The following is a 22,784-nucleotide window of genomic DNA, read 5'->3' on the forward strand; positions in this document are numbered from 1 at the left end:
ACTACTTAAAAATTTAATAAAAAAAAAAAAAAGTGGTGGTGAGCAGAATGGTGAGAAAAGAACCTTTCACTCTTATGTCTAACAGCCAACAGCCAAATCGGACAGCTGTCCCTTTTGTTTGAGCTCATCAAAATATTTCTATCTACTACTAACTGATCGTTTCATATATTACAGAATATAAACAATTGATTCCAGTTACTTTGTAAATGTTTATGCATGAAGCACCGAATGGCCATTAAAATGTAGGTGAATCAACCGAACATAATGTGTTGAGACTAAAATATACAATACGGTTGTATACTTGTCTAATATGCTAAACGGTGCTAAGAGACTTGTTACACTGACTAGGCTCGATGTCAGAAATGCGAACACTGACACTAAATGCTAATCTTTACAGGTGAATCAGTTTGGATTCAGACGCATAATGTGTAAATAAATAGAGATCAGATATAAACATGGTCACTGCTATGAGACACAGCAGACTGAGCGTGCGCTTTAACACAACCTCTTCTGAGCAGCTATCAGGATTTGGGTGAAGAGTTTTTATAAGCTGGAATGTGTGTCTGTGTGTGAATATACGACATAATGGCTCTGTTGAGGCAGAGGAGAATCCCTGAGGAGGGACGGAGCTCAGGTGTGTGTGTGTGTGTGTGTGTGTGTGTGTGTGTGTGTGTTTACAATAGAGCCTCCCTCAGGGATTGTTACAGTAAAACACAAGGAGACGCATGCAAGGTGGAGATTAGATTATGCAGAAATAGTGCGGCTTGCTTTTTCATACAGGTCAAGACTTTAGACTGGTCTAATATGGGGTCAGAATTGTTTCATTATTCTGAATAAATACACTATGATCCACAAATAAATATAAAGAGTTTCACAAATATTTTTACAAATTTCACAAAAAGAAATGAAATTCACAAATAAATAAAATGGGATTTGCAAATAAAAAAAATATTTATAAATTGTATTTATTTGCGAATTGCTTCCTGCTCATTTGTGAATCGCATTCTGTGCATTTGTGAATCACTGCACGCATTTGTGAATCGCGTTCTGTGCATTTGTGGATTTGAAACATTTCTAACGCCAAGAAGTGCACAAGAATCCACAAATAGGTGGACCCCGCCAACCGTCTACTCCAGCCAATCACATTCTGATTTACTCGCTCTTCACACTACCCCTGGACCCATTGATGATGCTGAAATCGTTTCCAAAGAAAGCAGAGTTGAACTAACCCTTAGTGCTGGCTACAATCCATACAGGGTTACCAGATTGGGCTCGAATCTGCGACAAATGTTTTTTATTTGTTTTTTTTATCGTATTTTGCAGTACATATTACACTGTGATAGTGCGAGTAAATCAGAACGTGATTGGTTTGAGGTAGACCGTGCCACGATTGGTCAGCGCCACGAGACCGTTGTCCGATTGGCTGGAGTAGACGGTGGGCGGAGTCCACCTATTTGTGGATTCTTGTGCACTTCTTGGCGTTAGAAATGTTTCAAATCCACAAATGCACAGAACGCAATCCACAAATGCGTGCAGTGATTCACAAATGCACAGAACGCGATTCACAAATGCGTGCAGTGATTCACAAATGCACAGAACGCGATTCACAAATGAGCAGGAAGCAATTCGCAAATAAATACAATTTATATTTTTTTTATTTGCAAACCCCATTTTATTTATTTGTGAATTTCATTTCTTTTTGTGAAATTTGTAAAAATATTTGTGAAACTCTATATTTATTTGTGGATCATAGTGTATTTATTCAGAATAATGAAACAATTCTGACCCCATAGTCTAAGGTTTATACAGACCAGAAGCATTTCATTTCTTAATGTCTGTCATTTCCACTCCTGCGACTGGTTTTGTTAGAGCCAAGCTGTTAAACTCACTGCAGTTTAGAACTATGGGAATATTCACCCTGCCAGTGACACACTGTGTGTCGACCCTTCCCCTTTTGTTTCCCGTTCTCTCGCATGTATTTTGGGGATAAATGATGCTCGCCTCACAGCAAAGCAAAGTGGGAATTGCAGTGATACCGGAGTAACAGAATAGTCCTTGTCTGAGCAGAGGAAGAGGGAACTTAATTATGGTTACACACCATGGTCGCATTAGCAGCCTCTAAGTTGTGGAGTTTCAGGGCAGAGGAGGGCACGGAGGGCTATTTGGCTTGGCACGTGGCTGTTTGTTTGCACTTTTGCGTCTAAGAGGGCTAGAGTGGTGCACAGGCCAAGAGCAACAGGCCATCCGAGGCAGAGAGCAGCCTCACTCACTCACTCGGACCAGCGTGTAGCTTTCTCAAAAACTCTCCCATTAATCCTAAAGGCAAGGAGTACATGAACACCCCCGACTCGACTCGGACAGAGAATCAGTCAAACTCTGAGCACAGCGTTTCACACTGAGCCAGAAATCCGACTCAACTACACAGCAGATGCAAAACACCTAGAGGCCACTCACTTGCTTATTTTGGCTTTGACTGGATCTATCACCACACACACACACACACACACACACACACACACACACTTACTTTCCTACTAGTTCTGTTTGCTGGTGTTCAATCAGCACTGAACAGAGACCTCGACTCTTTCCTACTTTTTCCTGTTTTCCTGTATTTCATTATACGTGCAAATAGGAAAAGCATAACCAGTTTCTCTACTGGTCTTTTTTCTCTCCCAGTTCTCTTGGGATTTATTAAGACAGAAATTTAAATTTGCATCCATTAAATCAGTGGTTGTGACTTTTTTTCAGATGGCAGAACCCAAGATATTGATATATTTAAATATATCTGAAAAGTAAAAGCATTGCACTCTGTACCTTATGATACTGCAATACTGCTACTAATAATACAATAGTGGTACTGCAGGAACCGGGAAAATGCAAAACGCTTGTTCTGGCTTCAGATTTCGGAGATTATAGATACATTTTGTGTGTGTTGTGAGTCACTGGGATGAGATGCACTTTATGGTCACAGGTTTGCAGTCACCTGAACATCTCACCTATGTGGTGCTTCCCTGAACTTGACCCCACTGAACCCCCTTTAGGATGAACTCACTTACCATCAGTACCTGATGTCACTAACATGTAACTAACCTTGTGGCTTAATGAACAAATATCAAAAGCCATGCTCCGAAATCTAGTGGAAAGCCTTCCCAAAAGACTGAAGCACATTATAACAGCTAAGCTGAGAGGACTACATCTGAAACCATGTACTGTATGAAGATAATTGTATAATTGTGTGTACATACATACACACATGTATATATAAATGTGTGTGTGTGTGTATATATATAATATACACACACACACACACACAATATATATATACACGTAACATGTACTGTATAAAGATAGGTGTGTGCACATACATACACACACACACACACACACACACACACATCATGTACTGTATGAGATTATCGTATTATTCTATAACATTATATTGTATGAAATCATTTTATTTGGAAAAAAAAGGCAGCAATCCATTTGTCTAAACAATGTGCTGGACTGAAATGTTGGGAAATGGATCTCAGAGAGACTTACAGCATTGGCAGACACCTCCATCCGCCCATCCAACTTTTGGTGGACCTAGGATTCAAACTCACAACCTTCTGGTTGGTAGTCCACAACCTTAACCACTAGGCTACCACATCCCTAACTGTGTGTATCTGCACATGTTGGGTATTTCCACAGAGTCATTTACAGCTAGAAAGTTTCTGCTCAGTAACTTCAGGTGGGTGTTTTACCCTGTGGCTGTAAGAGAGCGAGCTCTGCAGAGCACTGTGTTGCTTCCAGAGAACCGTGCTCTGCAGCTGCTCAGCACAAAAGCCTGATTGAGGACAGAGCTGCGAGGTGGCCATAGAGCACACACTCGGTTTGGCTCTGCTCCTGGCCTGCTAGCTGTTTGAAGCCCAAACTAACAACAGATCGCAGTGTAGGCTAATCATGCGAGCCACATCTGAAAGGAAGGTCTGAGCCGCAGAGGCTGAAGGGAAGGCGTGAGGAGGGGTCACGTGTGTTACATCAGCGCTCGTTGCTTTCACACAGGAAATCGGATACAACGCTGCATCCCTGAGCATGAAGGAGAGACAGGAAGAGAGACCTTACAGTACTTACGTTTGGACCCGTCTACTACTCCTACTATGCTGGAACTCACCTATATTGATGGCAGTCTCCTGCTTGTCTCCGGTGAGAATCCAGATCTTAATGTCAGCCTTCATCAGGGTCTCGATAGTCTCAGGGACGCGGTCCTGCAGCTTGTCCTCGATCGCAGTGGCCCCAAGCAGCTGCAGGTTCTACAAAGATCAGAGGAATTACAGATCAGTACGAACTCCATTTCACCTCACGACACCAACGTCTGTGTTTGGGTCTGCGTGTGTTGGGTTGGTCCTGGTGTAGTCAGAATCCTAGGTCTTTACTGTCCTGTTCAATTCTTAGCACCAGGCTTTGAATTAGAATAAATCATTGGGCTGTTTAATTGAGATGATTTAATAAACGTCTGAATAAAACCAGACGTTTCTAATCCCAGATTTAGTTCCCAGGTTAGTTGTTTGAAGAACGGTTAGAAGCCAAAATCTTTACAAAAAAAAAAAAAAAGATTCATTTTGCAAGATTAAAGATGAAAAATACATATAAAAAGGCTTCCTTATACATGTTATTTATGAACATGTGTATGTATACTTTGCACAAGAATAAAGGCTCAAGCTTTTATGGAAAACTAAAATAGGAAAATGCCTCTCACACTTGTCACTTGACAAGATATGTGATCTTTTTAAAGAGAAATTGTTCCCATATTTAGATGGACATTGGGACAAAGTGGCAGCTAGCTCTGTTAAACAGCAAACAAAAAATTGCTTACTGGCCTTTTTCCTTTTTTTAACGTCTTTGAGAAAAAAGGGGTTATAATTAAAATCAGTCAAATCCAACTAAAAATGACATAATTACATCCAGAATTATGCTGCAAACCCGCAGGTTTGTTCATTCTGTGCGGCGGAGTAAATGACTTCCTTTTGGTTGCAGTAAAATTTGGCTTGAATCGTGCTGCTGCGTTACCACATATCCACTCTGTCTCACGTGCTGTAATGTAGACTACGGTGCCAGCAATATGAACTACAACATGCCAGACGGACAAAAATGACTGAGGTAATTCACGCAGAATAAAAAGAACCTAAATAAAACCTAAACATTTAGAAATACACAATGCACTTTTTTAAGGTAAGAACGACCGGGTTCTGAAATTTGAACCCGATCCAAACTCAACAAAAATCTCTTAAGGAATGGTGTCCAAATAGCCGTGTCTCATCGTGTTCAGAGAGCGACCTCAAACTCTCCCATTCGTGTCATAATATTTTTGTGAAACTCCCTCCCTGACTCTCAGTATTTAACACCAGACTTTAACATTCAGCACAACCGCTTCGTTCCCAGTCATAGCATCACTTAAGGCTTTCCCGTAAAGCGTGGTGCAGTGGGAGTGTGGAGAGGATCGCTTTCTCAGCCTGAAGCAGCAGGGGTGTTTTCCTCTGGTCAGCTGACCCAGCGTACACTCTGAGCTGAGTGAGGATGTGGGATCTGGGAGAGAGACAGGAGCAGCGAGTGCTTAGGAGAATCACAGTCATGCTCTGACCGCAGACGCCTGGCTGCTTGCATGTGTGTATGAGACAGACAGAGAGAGAGTGGAAGGGTGTGTGACTGTGTGAAGTGTTTTTCTCAGGAAGCCCCTGGCCTTTTGACCGACCACAGTTTTTTCAAAGCAGTCGGAGTTACGACTGAACCCTGGAGAGCAGACGGAGCTGTGGAAGGGAGGAACACGGAGCTTAACACGTTAGTGAAAGGAAATGTTTTGTACTGTGGAAAAAAGCTAGGTCAGGGTTTCAAAGCAGAATCTCTTATAGTGCAAAACCTGTGACTCTGTTCTTATAACAATACATCAAGATATGGATTTTACTCCAGTAGACATGCTGACTGGTCAGTGTGACTCTCCAATGACTCTAACGTCCCTCATGCTGCATGACAAATACACCTCATCCATGTAATGTGTGTGTGCATGAGAGAGAGAGAGAACCAGAGAGAAAGAGTGAGATCGAGAGAGACTCTTACTGCCCCCTGCTGACCAGTCTCTCTAACAGTGGTCAATCCGAATGCATTTAATTGCATTAATTGCACTTCCTCTGTCAGAAATCGATAAGACATTTGCTACATGAGACAAGTGTCCATTTAAATCACAGCTATATCACGTCACCTGACAGATCAACAGATACACAGCAAACTGTGATCGTGGACTGAATTAACGTCCATCAAAGTAGCTTAGAGTGTTAGTCACTACTGCCTACAGTCCTTAATCAACATCTTCGATTTAGTGCCAACTCACTCGTGGTCAGAGATTTCCACTTTCTGTATAACCCTCATGTGCGACAGACTATGTTACCAACAATAAGCCAGGCTCTTCGTGAAACAACATTTCAAACAGAAACTATTTATCTGTAAAGATAAAGACTATAAAGACTTTTAACCCTCTATGGTACCATGTTGCCTATAGGAAACATAACTCATTGTAGCTTCTTCTATAAATCGAAATACGCATGTAATTGGTCAATGCGATCTCAGTGAAGAGGAAATTAAATACTAACTGATGAAAGTGCAAAAAGTCATGAGTCTCAGAGCCCCATATTTTTTAAGCAAAGGGGAATTTTCACTTATTTTTATCCAGATAGTCACATACAAAATCTAAGTAACCTTCCCTGAGAAGTACAGAAGTATTTTCAAGACTGTTACATGACGTATCACCAAATGTATCATAGGAAATCACAAAAAAGGGCAAAGAGGGGTAAGAAGGAGAGGATGGAGATGAGAATAAAGAGGAAAGCGTCACAATGGTAGAAAGCTGGTGATGGTGAGAATGCAGGTAGCTTGACCATCGATGCTGGTTGGCATTGATCATACCAGGACACTGATCTGTGTGGGTTGAAAGATAAAAGGTGGTGCGGATACCAAGGTAGTTTAGGCATGCAAATGTGTTGCAGGGGAAAATAAACAAACAAACAAATAAACAAACCAACAAACAAATAAATTGAAAAATACTTTAACAATGATTTAGACTCATGGCATCTTTAATACGTAACTCTAGTGAACCAGAGTTAATGTATCCAATGATAGAGCCTTAAGCACTTTTGTACGTCGCTCTGGATAAGGGAGTCTGCAAAATGCTGTAACTGTTGCGAGGAATCGCTTCCTCAAATTTAAATGGAGTGAGGTGCATTAGTGAGGAAGGAGTGTGTGTGTGTGTGTGTGTGTGTGTGTGTGTGTGTGTGTACAGTTCTGACCATCTCAATGAGCTCATAGCTTTCCTCCATTTTTAGTGCTCTGTTCTGTAGAGAGGTGCAGGCGCGGTGATGGACTTCCTGCCACTGCTGGTACAATGACTCGGATATGTCGGTCACGGCAAAACACAGCGTTCGCAAACCTAGAGAAACAAAAAGTTCACTAGTATGCAGAGCAAGTGGTGCAGAGCAACAACCTTGTTAAAGCATCAGTCACTCAGTGAGTCACTAGTGTGGATTAGTCCTCATGTTATAAATGCTAATATGTGGCTGAGAGTAAAATAATAATAATAATAATAATAATAAGCAGCAGGTTTTTCTATGACAGGGATTTACTCACTATTTTTCAATATTTAAATGACAAATCTCTGTGGACGTTAATACACTGCAGTATCTGAATCAGCCACCAGGGGGCAGGAGAGACAAAGGATGAAAAACATTTAAACTGCTGCAAACATGCCTCAGTAAAATGGGGGATTTGTGTTTTATAATGTGTGCTGAATGCCTGTGTGTGTGTGTGTGTGTGTGTGTGTGTGTGTGTGTGTGTGTGTGTGTGTGTGTGTGTGTGTGTGTGTGTGTGCTCTCACCCTCTGTAGCAAACTGCTCAAGATGTTTCAGTGTAATATCCTTATACCTGGAGTTATCTGCCAAACGGTCGTAGATGACCGTGTCCTGTGAAAGAGAGATGATCGGTCAGATGTAGAAGAACATCAGCACTGCAATCTTTTCAACACTGTGGATTCGATCCTGCATTAAAAATTAATTAAACATAATCCAGAGTCAATGGAGTCTGTATTTCTAGCACATGCATAAAAGCTTAAATGATCAGGATCTACCCAATAAGGTCATAATTATGGTATAGCCTGGGATAGGGATATTATATATATATATATACACACACACACACACACACACACACACACATATACATATATATATATATGTTATAGCAGGAAAGTCTGACTTGTAAGCTATAAATCCTTACATTAAGCCTACACTTGCAGATATTTCTGGGAGAAAATAGAATTTTTTCTTCTTTTCTTTCAATAAAAAAGCACTAATCACTAATCAGATACGTTTTAAGCAGCCGAAGGAAGAAATGCCAATCTGGATATTTGTGTATCAGTGAAAGCTGAAACAAATGATTCTTCTGAGCAGTGAAGAAGCATCTGCAACTGCTGAGTCAAAACAGTTGGAAATGACTTTCTTTAACAGGTCGATGCGGCACTTCTGTGTTTCCTGAGTAATTTTCCTGTATTTCAGACCGCACTTGTTTTTCTTGGCACCAAAGACCCCTGGTATTCTGCAGTGGTGCTGGAACAATGTCTGAGTTTTAGGTTCATTCCAAACTAAACCTGAAGAGAAATACCTGGTAAGATCTGGTATGTTGTCCAACCCTGCAGTAGCAGTACATCAATAATAAATCATCACTTAACCCCAGAATAAATCCACTCTCGATCAGATTTACTAGCATTGTACAAGCAAACAGAAAATGCTTCCTGCAGATTGTCTGTCCGAAAAGCAGGAAGCTGTAATGCATTAGCAAAATATCCTGCAAACACAAACAGCTCCGTTTCAGATCTGCTATTGTGTGTGAGCTCAAATCATCCTAACAGATGATGCTCAAGAAAACGTTCGAGGCCGCCGTTTCCGTGGCCTCCGATGTTTGAAAGCACTCTGTTGCTATGGTGATAGACAAGACACTCACGGCTCCTTTACAGTATAGCCGGATCTTTCCAGATGGTGTGCGCATGATGACCGACATCCTTTTTCTGGCACTGTGGAAGAAAATAAATCATCATCATGGTTACCATAATCATCATCGTCATCATCAACATCATACCAAACAAATCTTTAAAATCTTATTCTGAATGTAAAAAAGTGCAATGTGTCAATCTATGAACAAAGTGAATGATATAAATGAATCTGTATATATTATAAATAATAAAAAGAATAAACACATTAGATCACAACGCACCTTGTGAACTCCAACACGTGCAGTAGTTCATATTTCTCTTCTTGACCAAGCTGAAAGGAAGAGAGGAAGTGAGTGAGTGAGTAAGTGTGTGAGAGAGTGTGTAAGAGAGTTTTTGTGAGTGAGTGTGTGAGAGAGTGAGTGAGTGTGAGTAAGAGTGTGTGAGTGTGTGTAAAAGAGTTAGTGAGTAAGAGTGTGAGTGAGTAAGTGTGTGTAAGAGAGTGTGTGTGAGTGAGTGTGAGAGAGTGAGAAAGAGTGAGTGACAGAGTGAGAGAGAGACACAGAGAGAGAAAGAGAGAGACACAGAGAGAGAGGGGGGGAGAGAGAGAGAGAGAGAGAGAGAGAGAGAGAGAGAGCGCACGAGAGCGATCTACTGGTTTCACTGATTAAAAAAATAACATGTACATGTTGAAAAAAAAGGTTACTGGTTGCCTGAATACAAGTTCAAATAAAGTTCCTGATCAGTGAATTCATTATTAAGATGAAACTGGGTCATACTCACCCTGTGCATGAGTGTGGGTCAGAATAATGAAATCATAAACATTTTATATTTGTGTATATATTTATTTATTTGTTTGTTTATTTATTTATTTATTTATTTATTTACCATTTTATGCACTTATTTTGTTGTACCCTGTGCAATGACCAAGAATCTGTCTGTCTGTCTAATATCTTTAAGAATCAAAATAGCTCAATAGCTCTAACCATAATCTGTGCTGTGTTAAAAATGATCACTGGTAAATACAGAGATGGACTCTGGAGGTTCTGGTGTAGCGTAGCGTTAACGTGTCGTCTCACGAGCAGGACACGACACACCGCATGTCTCTGCCCTGTTAATTCAATTGAGCTCAATCAGCACAAACTCGACACATGCATGCTACGAACACGCTGCACTGATTATCTGTCCCAGACAGCAACATGCTGTTACTATAGCAACGCTACCCCCGTTAGAACGAATCGGTTACCGTTCACATGAATCTAAAATTCACTATAGCAAATCAATCCCCACCTACTGATGTGAGAAGCTAACAGCACTGTGCTGTAACAGATTACACATCACACAGATTATTAGAATGAACACATTCTCACAAACAGCAACCTTTTTTTGTCTCACTGGTGGCATTATAGCGAGAGAGAGGGGGGGGAGAGAGAGAGAGAGAGAGAGAGAGGGCTTGGGTGCATTATTATGATGGTTCCTTTAGTCTGACACAGTAGCTTTAATCAAGTGTGTGTGCGACACACAGAAAGTGCAGTAACATCAACAGTGACAAAGAGATAAAGCTGTTGCTTTAGAGATCGTATCATATTATATCACTGACACACGGACACACACACACTCACCGCCTCGATGATGACGCTGTCCGGCGTCCTGGCTGAGAAAACAAAGCCGAGGTTGCGTGCTGCACGGACCAGGGCTCCTTCATCTGTTGTGTGGAAAGATGGTGGATCAGGACAGCAGTAATGAGCATCACGGTGCTTCACATGAACAGTGTTTAAAGATGAAACTTTTTAATGGCACTGTGAAATTATTGTACTCGCACATCCTAGCTTGTTAGCAAGCTGGGGTCAGAGTGCAGGACTAGACATGCTATGAGAAAAGTAAGGGCTTTGGCTCAAGGGCCCAACAGTGACAGCTTGGCTGATCTGGGGCTGATCGGTGAAGCAGAGCCGGAACTGCTGAGCCTCTGTGGAACGCTGGTGTGTTTACCACCAGTTTGTTCACAACATCGGAGTTGAGGTCTCCTCCTGCTTGAGTCATAACTACTGCATAATTCTGCAAATCAAGCCAAAAAACAAAGGTGGCAGCATTCTTCTGTAGATATGTCACACTCTGTTGAGCTGCTAAACCCACCACAAATCTGTAGTCCTATAAAATAAATGCTGGATGTACTGCACATCATTGTACAGCAGCTATTTAGATCATTAACTAATGAAATATACAGTGATCAGAAGAGTACGTTTTCAGCCCTATCCCTATGTGTCCCCTGACTGAAGAGTTTTTCTTTAATTAAAAAAAAATAAAATAAAAAATACTGATCTTAACCCTGCATACTGTACGTTTAAAAAAAAACAGCAGCAATGTTTTGGTTCTAGAGCACAGATTTACACTTTACATCTTTTTTCTTGCTGAGAAAAAAGCCGGTTGCTAAACAGTTGCTATGATAATGTGCTTCAACTAGTCAGGAAATGTTTTTCAGGTGTATCCAAAAGATGACAGAGGAGTTTATTTTAAAAAAAACAAGGTGAACGTTATACAATAAAAGTCCATATTTGAATCCCAGATTGAATCAGTGGCCAAACTTACGGTGAACAAACATCCCTGCAACTACATGCAGAACCTGGAACAGATCGGCTAGGATGAACGAATTGAAATCAGAGACGCGGTGTGCAAAGTGCTAATCTGAAGAGGATGAATACTTTAATACAAGCAGCATTTTTTTTTTAGATTTTATTCTTTTTGACTTTGATTTTTATGTTAAGAGCAAAAAAAAAAACCTGCCCAGAACAAGGTGTGCAAGTGTCATTTATTATCCAGAAGAATCTGAAGCCTTTTAAGGGGTTGAATAGTTTTACAAGGCAGCGGATTTCATTCACACTCACGCTCAGATGCATCAAAGCCTCTCCAAAACATAAATGGGTCTGATAAAGACTAGAATATCCATTGGGATCGAAAAGTCACTCCGCAGACAAGACTATATATATTAAATGTGGAATGTATTAGAAGCTGCTTTTCACTCTGCGAGTCAGGAGAATAATACAGCTCATAATGTGCGTCTCGCTTGCTCCTGAAGCCGAGGACTTCGGATCAGATCACAGAAAACGGATCACGATTCAGCTCCGATTCTATAAGACCTGATGTATTTAAAAACAAAACAAATACGTAATAGTCATTAACTCCATGTCAGATGCAGACTTTAATACACTACAGATTGGTAAAGCAACACTGGAGCTCGATACTGATGCCTAGGTGAGATGCTGATAGGTCTGCTGCAAGCGACAGGAAATTACAGCAACACATCACAGAACTCATAAAAAGTCTTACTGGTAGCCTCGGAAACTTATTATCAGAAGTAGCAAGTCACCGTTGAAATGGTTACAGCTCCCCACTGAGGAACACTGAACACGGGAACAAGTCGGGGATGAGAGATTTACACAGGTAACGATGTGCTGTTAATGGCATTACTCAACACGCTGATGATGTAGATTTGATTTGTTGTGTTAATTATTTCTGGTGTATAAAGAGCTCTACTTGTGGTATAATCCATGTTCCTCGTCTTACTCATGATGAAGATTTCAATCATGACTAAATAGCCTGACTCTAAAACCCTCTCAAAAATCTGTCGCAAACAAACGTAACTTTGAACCAAAACAAACAGAAAAAGTACTTAAGATGTCTCCGGTTAGCAATCTTTCACATGTGACTGCAAATGTCTGTTAATGTTTGAAACAAAAGCCAGGTTGTTACCTATATTACCTCAGGGAGGATTTTATTTGCCACCGTCACCTCTGACTTGCTCATTTGGGGTAAATATAAATTTACATTTTAAACATTTTTATATTCCTGTAAATTTGCTTTCTAACACTAGCCATTGCTAAAAGCGATAGATAAATGAAACTGAATTTAGTTGCAGTCTGAACGTTTCTAAACATTGCTGTGATTATATACAGAACTGCCTGACAGACCCGGAGAGGCAGCTTGGTAGGTGATGGTGTCGTCGCTGCGTTCAGGGACGGCTGTGTGACAGATCCCCATCATGGTCATAAAGTCCGTTATCACAGCGGCGGTGGGCTGGAAGTGATAAAAGAACAAAACACAGACTATAAGAAGAATATAGACTGTGCATCCAACACCTGCAGCTGAACTTAGAGGACAGGATCACAGGAGTGAACATAAGACAGATAAAAGATGGTGACCTGTCAAAGTGATCAACTTTATTTACTTATTATTTTTTCATTACACTGATGAACCCAGGGGAAAAACGTGTCAAACGGCACATTGTCTTGTCAGTGTGTTATTTGACTTTGTCCATTCTGGGCCTTTTATCATGCGGGCCCTTGTGTTTACTCTTTGAATCATAATTGTGTGAGAGCTCAAAGCAGATGGAGTGAGTGGGTATCAAAGGCAGGGAGAGAAAGACAGAGAGCGTGAGACAGAGTGTGACAGATGGAGAGAGAGGGAGAGGGAGAGAGAGAGAGGGAGAGACAGACAAACAGAGAGAGAGAGAGAGAGAGAGATGGTGACAGAGACACACACAGAGAGAGAGAGAGACAGTGACAGATAGACAGACAGTGGAAGAGAGGGAGGGAGACGGACACAATGCCATTAAGAGGACCGCTATGGCTTAATAAAAGGACCAGATGCCAGAGCTGTCTAGAAAGCTGAGGTTCAAAGTGACAGGGAATAGCAGTGTATCGAGGGCTGCCTTAGAAATGCATATCAGTCCTTTTGATTGAAGCTTTAAAAATTCTTACACCAAAACGTAGGGGGGGAAAAAAGGTCTCTATATTTTGATCACAGTGGAACCTTCAGGTTTGTGAGAAGACATGTGTGTACATAAATGCCACCCAGCTTATAACTGAACACTCCATACCCAGGTTAGATTCAGTGCTTGCTCATGGAACATCATACCAACAAATACTGATTCCTCCTGAAGCACTGACTAATTGTTCAGTTTCAGATAAAATCTGCTTTGAGCATAAAATGTGGAACTATTAGTAGGTGAAGTGGCTCATTCTATATAGACAGCATATAAAAAAAAATAAAGCAAGTTAACAGCAGAGGAAGTCCTCTCTGATCTGGGTATATCTATTCCCATAAAGAACATGCTTAAACTAGTCTAGTGCTGCTGAATACAGTCACACCAACCACATCATCTCCAAGCTCATCACACCAGATGCTCCCTCTCGACATCAGAGTGCGTTTTTGCTTGGCACCACTTCACATCCCAATTTTCACTCTCTCTTCCTGTGCTTGTGTACTCATTTCATTTTTCTCCAATTCCTTTTATTTTCTCTGTGCACCTAGCAGTTGATATGGGGAAATATGAGTGCTGGGAAATCCTGGACTTGCTCAAAACTCCAGCTGACAATGCATATGAGAGCAAAAACCAAGCCATGTGGTCACACCATTCTCAAATGGAAGAACATTGGCGCAACAAAAGACTGTTCTAAGTGCTGGACTCTTGGCCAAACTGAACAAGTGGGCCGGAGAAGCGCCTTATAAGCCCTTAATGATTCTTTACACAGGAAAAGCCTGAAAATGTTTTTAGGAAAAATATAGTTGCAGCTTCCACCCAATTGTTGAGCTGTTGTGTTTTCCGCCCTTTACTGTGAATGATTTGGTCACCAAGGTTAAGACTGAAGACACAAATTTAATACTTTTTAAAACTTTTTATTGAAAATCTCGGCTTTACAGTACTTACATGGCTGCTTTGCAGATTTTCTAGTAAACTGGGGTCATTAAATCCAGCTTCCTCCATCGAGTGAGAGCTGTGACTGCAGAGAGAGAGAGAGTGAGAGAGAGAGACACACACACACAACAAGATTAGAGCTTGGCAGAAAATAAACGTTACACATGGAGTGGACATTATGGACTACATAATAAGGACATGATGAAGATTGAGTTTCTAAGTTTTATTGAGTATACACTAACCAGCTCTCCCATAAATGATGCTCCACTTTTCCATACTGTTAATATATCTCCACTTAATCGCTCCGCTAATGATCACTAGCCGTAAACCAAATAAGAGGCAACACAGAACTTTTAGAAAGACACAACACTACTCCTTTAAATTATCTCGTGATCCACGTCTTTACGCTTGCATCTGATTAGTTTCCGATACAAAGTGTCCCGACATGGACATTTTCACCTGCAACCAGGTTTTCACATTGCAGGCTGCTGCGATTGTTGAAGCTCTATCGATCTTTGGGTCAGTGATGTATAGCCTGCAGTTTATCAGCAATAGTGGAGTTATCTGTAGTCAGATACTAAACAAGCTTGTGTTGTAGTGCCATCCATACCGCGTGTATAACACTGAGGTCATGTAACTCCTGTAAAGCCTTAAAAATCCTTCTTTGCTAAATCAGCAGCATTTACAGGAACAAATTTCAGGCCTTTATTTCCCAAACCAGTGTCTGATCTGTAAATGTCCATGTGACTAGTCTGATCTTCTCTTCATACTATATATATGTTTGTTGTATATAATCCACCTGGTAATAAGTATAGTGACCAGTAAAGTTTTAAAGGTACAATTCATTGTACCTTTCTAGGTAAAAGATCACTGGACAAATTGGGCACTTTTTTAACAAGATACTAACTAACTAAATAGATTAATATTCCATTCATGTTCACTTATTTACACAGATTTCATTCATTACATTATCGTGTTGTCTTGTAGAAAGTCCTAAAAGAAACATCTTCAGTTTTACATGTTTAGGGGAACAAAATAATACTGATAATTAAACACTTTATACTGTCTTTCTAGAAATACCATTAGTTAGATTACATCAGGTCATAACTGGTCTCAAGTAGAGATGTTTTAATGACACGTGTCAGTAAAATGTCCATCATTTGCTATGTAGTGTTGTGAGAGAGAACTTTGATGTGTAAAGTACACCTTGGTATACAGACAAACCCCAACAGAAATACAGCATATTTAGAAGACACAATGTCTCACTTGTACTCGGTTTACTCAACCGGCAACGTGTTCTGCGTCACAGACCGGTTAAACAACGGACATTAAGGCAAATCAAATGAATCATGCTGAAAGGATGCACCGCAGCCCAACAATCCAAGTTCCGGTTTTTCATTACTGTACCTCTTCAGCTGCACATACAGAAATGTACAGTATTAACACTTCACAGAGGAATCAACCGGCTACAATAGAAGAGCATTATATAGTGCAAGCAAAGAAGTATTAGAGCTCCAATGCCAGGAAGCAGCAGGAAGACACATGCTGCTTCAACACGGAGGAACTTATCCGGCTCACACACGGCCAGTCAAAACATCCATCTAGCCTTATCTTAGTCTCACAAGAGATCAGACCATCACTAGAGATTTAAGTGTTTTGGTACTTTTTCACTCGACCTTCTGTGCCCGGCACCGCAAATGCTCGAGCTCACAACACTGTGACTGCCTTTTAATATCACTTATAATATCACAGTGCTGTTGAAATCGCAGCTCTGACAGTATGAATGAGTTATCTATAACCGCATCTGTGGCTGTATTTTAATTGGGTTTCGACTAATGTGTTGATTTTTAATTTCTTTAGAGACTGCTGACAATGTGGGCAGCAACCAGAAACATGACATTGTGCACAAAGGTGGGTTTTTTTTTGTTTTTTTTTTTGCTTGCACTGTTGTGATGGTGATGAAAGGGCTAGTGCTACACCTCTATACCCATTGCTTCCTCAGTCTCGGCTTTTCTGAAGTGACGTGTCGATCTTCTATGCTCGCAAGTCTTCACATAATATGTATTCAAAAGACAGTTCATTACACTTGGACATAGGAAAGCAGCAAAATACAAAACCTCTCATCATGGAGCTTGCGTTTCTTCACAAGTGTTTGAATGGAAGTCAATGGAATAAAAAGTGTCCTGTTTACTGCATCTTTATACGTCATCAAGGTACATGGACTTGCCTTGCAGACCCTCCATATAATCTACCATTTAGAATAAAAAGATGAATATTAAATGTGTTAATTTAAAGTAAAATGCTTTTTTTTAATCAAACTCGATATGGTTGGGTTTCTACTGTAGGTTGTTGTTTTTTGTTACAGCAACAATCCGTTATTAGAAATGGAACAATTTTCATTATTCATTAGAAAATTGAAGTGTAATTGTTGGCAGTCTGCTGTGATACGAGAGGAATAAGACTCTTTAGGACATGCTGCTAAGAGAAAATAATCCATGATGCAGTAGTTTTCACTAACAGCATGTCCTGTCCTGCTCTGTTCTTTACTCTTACAGTTTGGCTGAATTATTGATTGTAACTGGACAGAAAGGTGGATTTACTTTCATGGAAAAGCAGCTGTGAGAATATTAATCCTTTGTGAACTGTGCATCACTACCTCAAATCCAGTAAGTCATTTGCATTAGATCCTATACATAAATATATACATTATAAAAATACATTATATACATACACATATATATATATATATATATATATATATATATATATATAAATACAAATATATATATATATATATATACACAAATATATATATATATATATATATATATATATATATATATATATATACATACATATATATATATACACATACATATATATATATATATACACATACATACATATATATATATATATATATACACATACATACATATATATATATATACACATACATACATATATATATATATATACACATACATACATATATATATATATATATATACACATATATACACACACACACACACATACATACGTATATATATATATATATATATATATATATATATATATATATATATATATATATATATATATATATATATATATATAAAATCACACACACATACATTATACTTATATATATGAAAGACATGAACTACTGCAGATGCTACTAGAACATACAATCTCGGCTGAATCTGTGTGTAAATGGAGATTAAATTATCAAGCAGTCATGCTTGTAACATTAAAACCTTCTGACTCATATCCACATCCCTGGACTGGAGAGAGCACTGACGTTATTATCCGACCTGTAGAGTGATTCAGTAAGCCGCACTGCACCGCCTGACCCAGTGATCACGCTATTGATGAGCTGCAGCCAAGCAACAGTCTCCACGGAAACAGACCCTGTTGCTGATGTGGTGTTACAGACCTTTATAGCCTGAAGTCTACTCACAGTCACAAGCTTAATGCAATCTGCCATATAGCTACACTAATTTGCTCACACACATACATACACACACACAGGCCACTTATTTCAAAGACTATAAACGACTGAAAAATCCTAGTAGTTTCCATACAGCATCTCCAACTGAAATCATAAAAGCAGAAGATACAAAGGAGAGTGAGGTAACACGTGATGCTCCTTAATGTCCTCCGACACACATTTACTCATGCACTCTCACATACACACCCACAGACACAAACGAGTGAGAATCAGCCCCTGCGTCTCTGCAGTATAGCTGTGAACAAAGGGAATCTGTCCAAGCCGTTGGCACACACTTCTGTTTCTTTGTATAAAGCCACATATTCCTTCCCTAATAATGGCTACTAATGATGTTTTCTCTTCTAGAAGTACAGAGATAAATCCGTTGACTTGTGAGCTATTCATCTTACGAGCAGAATGACCCAATCTGCTCCTCTGAATGTACTCTCGCTGTCCTAGTAACGCAACGTACGGCACACAGCACAGCACAGCACAAATACACAACCAAATCTCAAAATGTCATGCTCTACACAAATCTGATCCTCATGCAAGTCCAGGCTAGGAGAAAGGATCCTATATACCAGATATATTCCGACTCCTCCCCCTTGAGAACAGAGTCCAGTTTATTTTTTTCAGAACTTGCACTGTTTTCGACTATTTAAGAAGAACTCATGACATTCTCTATTTACTTTCCAAAGAAATCGAGGGCAGCATGCCAGAGGATGTTAGAAAAACTGAAAACACGGGCCCAAACATTACTAGTGGAAAATGTAGGAAGGGGGCGTGGTTTCCAGAAACTGTAAGTTGATTTCCGAAACTTCGAATCGCCTGTGCAGCTGCTGATTGGTACATTTTTCACATGCTGTGAATAAAAAGACTCTTTTGGCATATTTAGGCCTATGTTCCAGGCTACTGATGCCAGAATGCACAGCTCCTATTCAAAATGCCTAAAGGATCGCAGGTTTGATACAGCCGTAAATATTTCTAACATCGTTATTATTTCACCTGCAGCTGAAATATTGTATTTCAAATGGAATGAGAAATGTGAACTTATTGTCCCAATCACATGAGCAGAAATGAGTTATAGAAAAGATTGTGTTTTTGCATGCTTATTATAGAAACACATCTGTTATTAGCTTCTTAATGTGAGGCTCAGATGAAAAACTCTTACTAATGACTAATGTAGTGTGTACAATGAGGGGAAAAATCTATCCGGATGAAAATCCATGCACTGAGCTCCATGCAGCTCATCCATCTTTTCTTCAGGATGACTTCAGTCTAAACTCAGATGAGCTCTAACGTGGAAAAGTACTTTTATCTCTTTTTTTTTATTATTATTATTAGCAGAAAGACCCTTTCAATTTCAGGCCCCAGAATAGATTGTGTGTGTTCGAGACACGGAGTAGCCACTGACATAAAACATAGGACAAAAACAGAAGACAATCACCTCACAATGAGCTTTTACAGAACCTAGAACCTTCAAACACTTATTTCTTAAAAAACACAAGGAAGTACAAAGGACAGAAGAAGCCACAGGGTCACGCAACACAGAGCTTACCATTCCTCCTCTGCAAAACTACCATCCTCCATTTCAGACCTGTGACTGTTGGGTAAAATAGAGAACAGTTAGACACTGGGGCACTGCACAGTGCTGCCAGGATATACGGTACTCACTGCAGAAAAACAACACAATCCTAATACTGTACAATAACAGTTACTTCAGCTAGATCGGGTGAAGAATGATGGGTTAGGGTTGGATCCAGTTGGTACCAGTTGAGTAAACCTAGCTTGTGTTATACTCAAATCAAACACAGGCTCAAAAACGGTTTCTTTAGTCATTCTGGATAAACAACATGCAAGTACACACGTTCCTTTTTTCAAGACAATACAAAAGCTGGAGTTTTAAAGTGGCCTTTTTATGAGTATAGAGGCTAGACAGGGTTTTTTTCCCCATCTTACTACAGTTACACGAATAAAACAGCATCCACTCTCAAAACATTATCCACTCTCATGTATTTTTTTTTTACTTGCTATGTTTACTCACTGAGCATTCAGGCATTCGTTCATGCAATTATCCAACAAGCCAATCATAGAGCAGCAACTTGATGCACAGACTCATGCAGATACAGGTTAAGAGCTTCAGTTAACGATCGCATTAGACACCAATCCTCCAGAAAAAAGTGATCTCAGTGACTCAGTGAGCAGCAGTTCTAAGGATGTGAACACACTGCTGATAGTAAGATCAGAGGAGAATAGCCAGGGGTTCGAGCTGATAGGAAGATAAGTCAGATAATCACGATTTTCAGAAAAGCACACCACACTGAAATCTGAAGTGGATGTGCTCCACAGCAGAAGCCATATTGTGTTGTCAGCTATGAGCAGGAACATGAGGCTCCAGTGGGCAGAGACTCGCAAACTTGGGACATGGTAATGTCTTCCCTGAGACACACATTCACTCTGCTGTTCATGCAGAGACGCCTGGAGAGAGCACTGACTGACCTCACCCACATACACAAGTTTCCAAAGCAGCATAGTGGACGCCATTCTCACCCTGAGAACACATTTAATTATGTAGGACCTCCTGGCCATGGATGGCTGGGGCACTGTTGGGATTCGAGCTCGTAATCTTCCAGCAAAAGTTTGAACATTCGGAGCCTCATATGACAAATGTTGTCGAATTAATTAACATTTGCACCCGCAGGGATTTTCTTCATTAGCTACTGTTCTTTGTAATTAGCCGTGTGTGGGAACAAGTTTGTGTGTCTGTGCGCGTGTGGGATTTAACGCATCACTTGTTCTGCTGGTGTCATGTAGGCAGTCAGTGTGGTTAAACACACAATATTAAGAGGGCACACCACAACAAGAAGAAAAAGAAGAAGCAGAAGATATTTCGAGCGTCCGACTCTTTTGCTTAGCTGCTTTTCAAATTCTTATTCTTTAATATCTCTTTACTAAGCAGTGTTTGAGCTGTTTGCTTAAACTTATTCTCATGTCAAAAGGGATGCTTAGAAATTCTTACTTTCAACAAAAGCACTTAGTTATCCCGTGCAGCCTGGACACAATTGCCCCACGTGGTTCATTTATCAAACACTCATCCAGGCAGAGATACAAATAGAAATATGCAGAGTTAGTAAAGCTACAGCTCCTGTTTCCTCTAATCAACCAGAATTTACACTGTTTTTATCTTCAGAATGCCAGACAAAAATCTAGGCCATTCATCAAATGATACTTTTCTTGGGTTTTCTCTCTCTCTCTCTGTCTGTCCGTCTGTGTCTCTCTCTCTGTCTGTCCGTCTGTGTGTCTGTGTCTCTCTCTCTGTCTGTCCGTCTGTGTGTCTGTTTCTCTCTCTCTGTCTGTCCGTCTGTCTGTCTGTGTCTCTCTCTCTGTCTGTCCGTCTGTCTGTCTGTGTCTCTCTCTCTGTCTGTCCGTAAGTCTGTCTGTGTCTCTCTCTCTGTCTGTCCGTAAGTCTGTCTGTGTCTCTCTCTCTGTCTGTCCGTCTGTCTGTCTGTGTCTCTCTCTCTGTCTGTCCGTCTGTCTGTCTGTGTCTCTCTCTCTGTCTGTCCGTCTGTGTGTCTGTGTCTCTCTCTCTGTCTGTCCGTCTGTGTGTCTGTGTCTCTCTCTCTGTCTGTCCGTCTGTCCGTCTGTGTCTCTCTCTCTGTCTGTCCGTCTGCGTGTCTGTGTCTCTCTCTCTGTCTGTCCGTCTGCGTCTCTCTCTCTGTCTGTCCGTCTGCGTCTCTCTCTCTGTCTGTCCGTCTGCGTCTCTCTCTCTGTCTGTCCGTCTGCGTCTCTCTCTCTGTCTGTCCGTCTGCGTCTCTCTCTCTGTCTGTCCGTCTGCGTCTCTCTCTCTGTCTGTCCGTCTGCGTCTCTCTCTCTGTCTGTCCGTCTGCGTGTCTGTGTCTCTCTCTCTGTCTGTCCGTCTGCGTGTCTGTGTCTCTCTCTCTGTCTGTCCGTCTGCGTGTCTGTGTCTCTCTCTCTGTCTGTCCGTCTGCGTGTCTGTGTCTCTCTCTCTGTCTGTCCGTCTGCCTGTCTGTGTCTCTCTCTCTGTCTGTCCGTCTGCCTGTCTGTGTCTCTCTCTCTGTCTGTCCGTCTGCCTGTCTGTGTCTCTCTCTCTGTCTGTCCGTCTGTCTGTCTGTGTCTCTCTCTCTGTCTGTCCGTCTGTCTGTCCGTCTGTCTGTCTGTGTCTCTGTCTGTCCGTCTGTCTGTCTGTGTCTCTCTCTCTCTCCGTCTGTCTCTCTCCGTCTGTCTCTCTCCGTCTGTCTCTCTCCGTCTGTCTCTCTCCGTCTGTCTCTCTCCGTCTGTCTCTCTCCGTCTGTCTCTCTCCGTCTGTCTCTCTCCGTCTGTCTGTGTGTGTGTGTCTGTGTGTGTGTCTGTGTGTGTGTCTGTGTGTGTGTCTGTGTGTGTGTCTGTGTCTGTGCGTGTGTCTGTGCGTGTGTCTGTGCGTGTGTCTGTGCGTGTGTCTGTGTGTCTCACTCTCTCAAAATAAATAGGAAGATAACAGGCTTAAGAAATGTACCTGCCATCATCCTCCTGGTAGTGTTCAGGAAGAAGGAGTGGGTGGGACTGGGGTGGGGCAGTTGGAGGATTTAGGTTCA

General features: G+C 40.8%; 1 protein-coding gene across 8 annotated transcripts in view; it reads right to left on the minus strand.

Moving 5' to 3' along the window:
- Window positions 1-22,784, minus strand: part of atp8a1 (ATPase phospholipid transporting 8A1) — a 116,633-nt gene that overhangs the window by 44,817 nt on the left and 49,032 nt on the right. For 6 of the 8 annotated variants that reach the window (XM_027135301.2, XM_027135305.2, XM_027135299.2 and 3 more), the window contains 9 exons: window positions 19,751-19,795; window positions 14,712-14,784; window positions 12,973-13,078; window positions 10,630-10,712; window positions 9,292-9,341; window positions 9,022-9,091; window positions 7,901-7,985; window positions 7,317-7,456; window positions 4,154-4,292 (listed from right to left, as the gene is read on the minus strand). In XM_027135301.2, coding sequence (XP_026991102.2) covers window positions 4,154-4,292; window positions 7,317-7,456; window positions 7,901-7,985; window positions 9,022-9,091; window positions 9,292-9,341; window positions 10,630-10,712; window positions 12,973-13,078; window positions 14,712-14,784; window positions 19,751-19,795 — 791 coding nt within the window. The remainder of the gene's footprint in view (window positions 1-4,153; window positions 4,293-7,316; window positions 7,457-7,900; window positions 7,986-9,021; window positions 9,092-9,291; window positions 9,342-10,629; window positions 10,713-12,972; window positions 13,079-14,711; window positions 14,785-19,750; window positions 19,796-22,784) is intronic. The other 2 variants (XM_027135303.2, XM_027135304.2) reach the window with 1 other exon arrangement.

This window comes from Tachysurus fulvidraco, chromosome 17, assembly GCF_022655615.1.
Source record: "Tachysurus fulvidraco isolate hzauxx_2018 chromosome 17, HZAU_PFXX_2.0, whole genome shotgun sequence".
In the NCBI taxonomy this organism is placed as follows: Eukaryota; Metazoa; Chordata; class Actinopteri; order Siluriformes; family Bagridae; genus Tachysurus; species Tachysurus fulvidraco.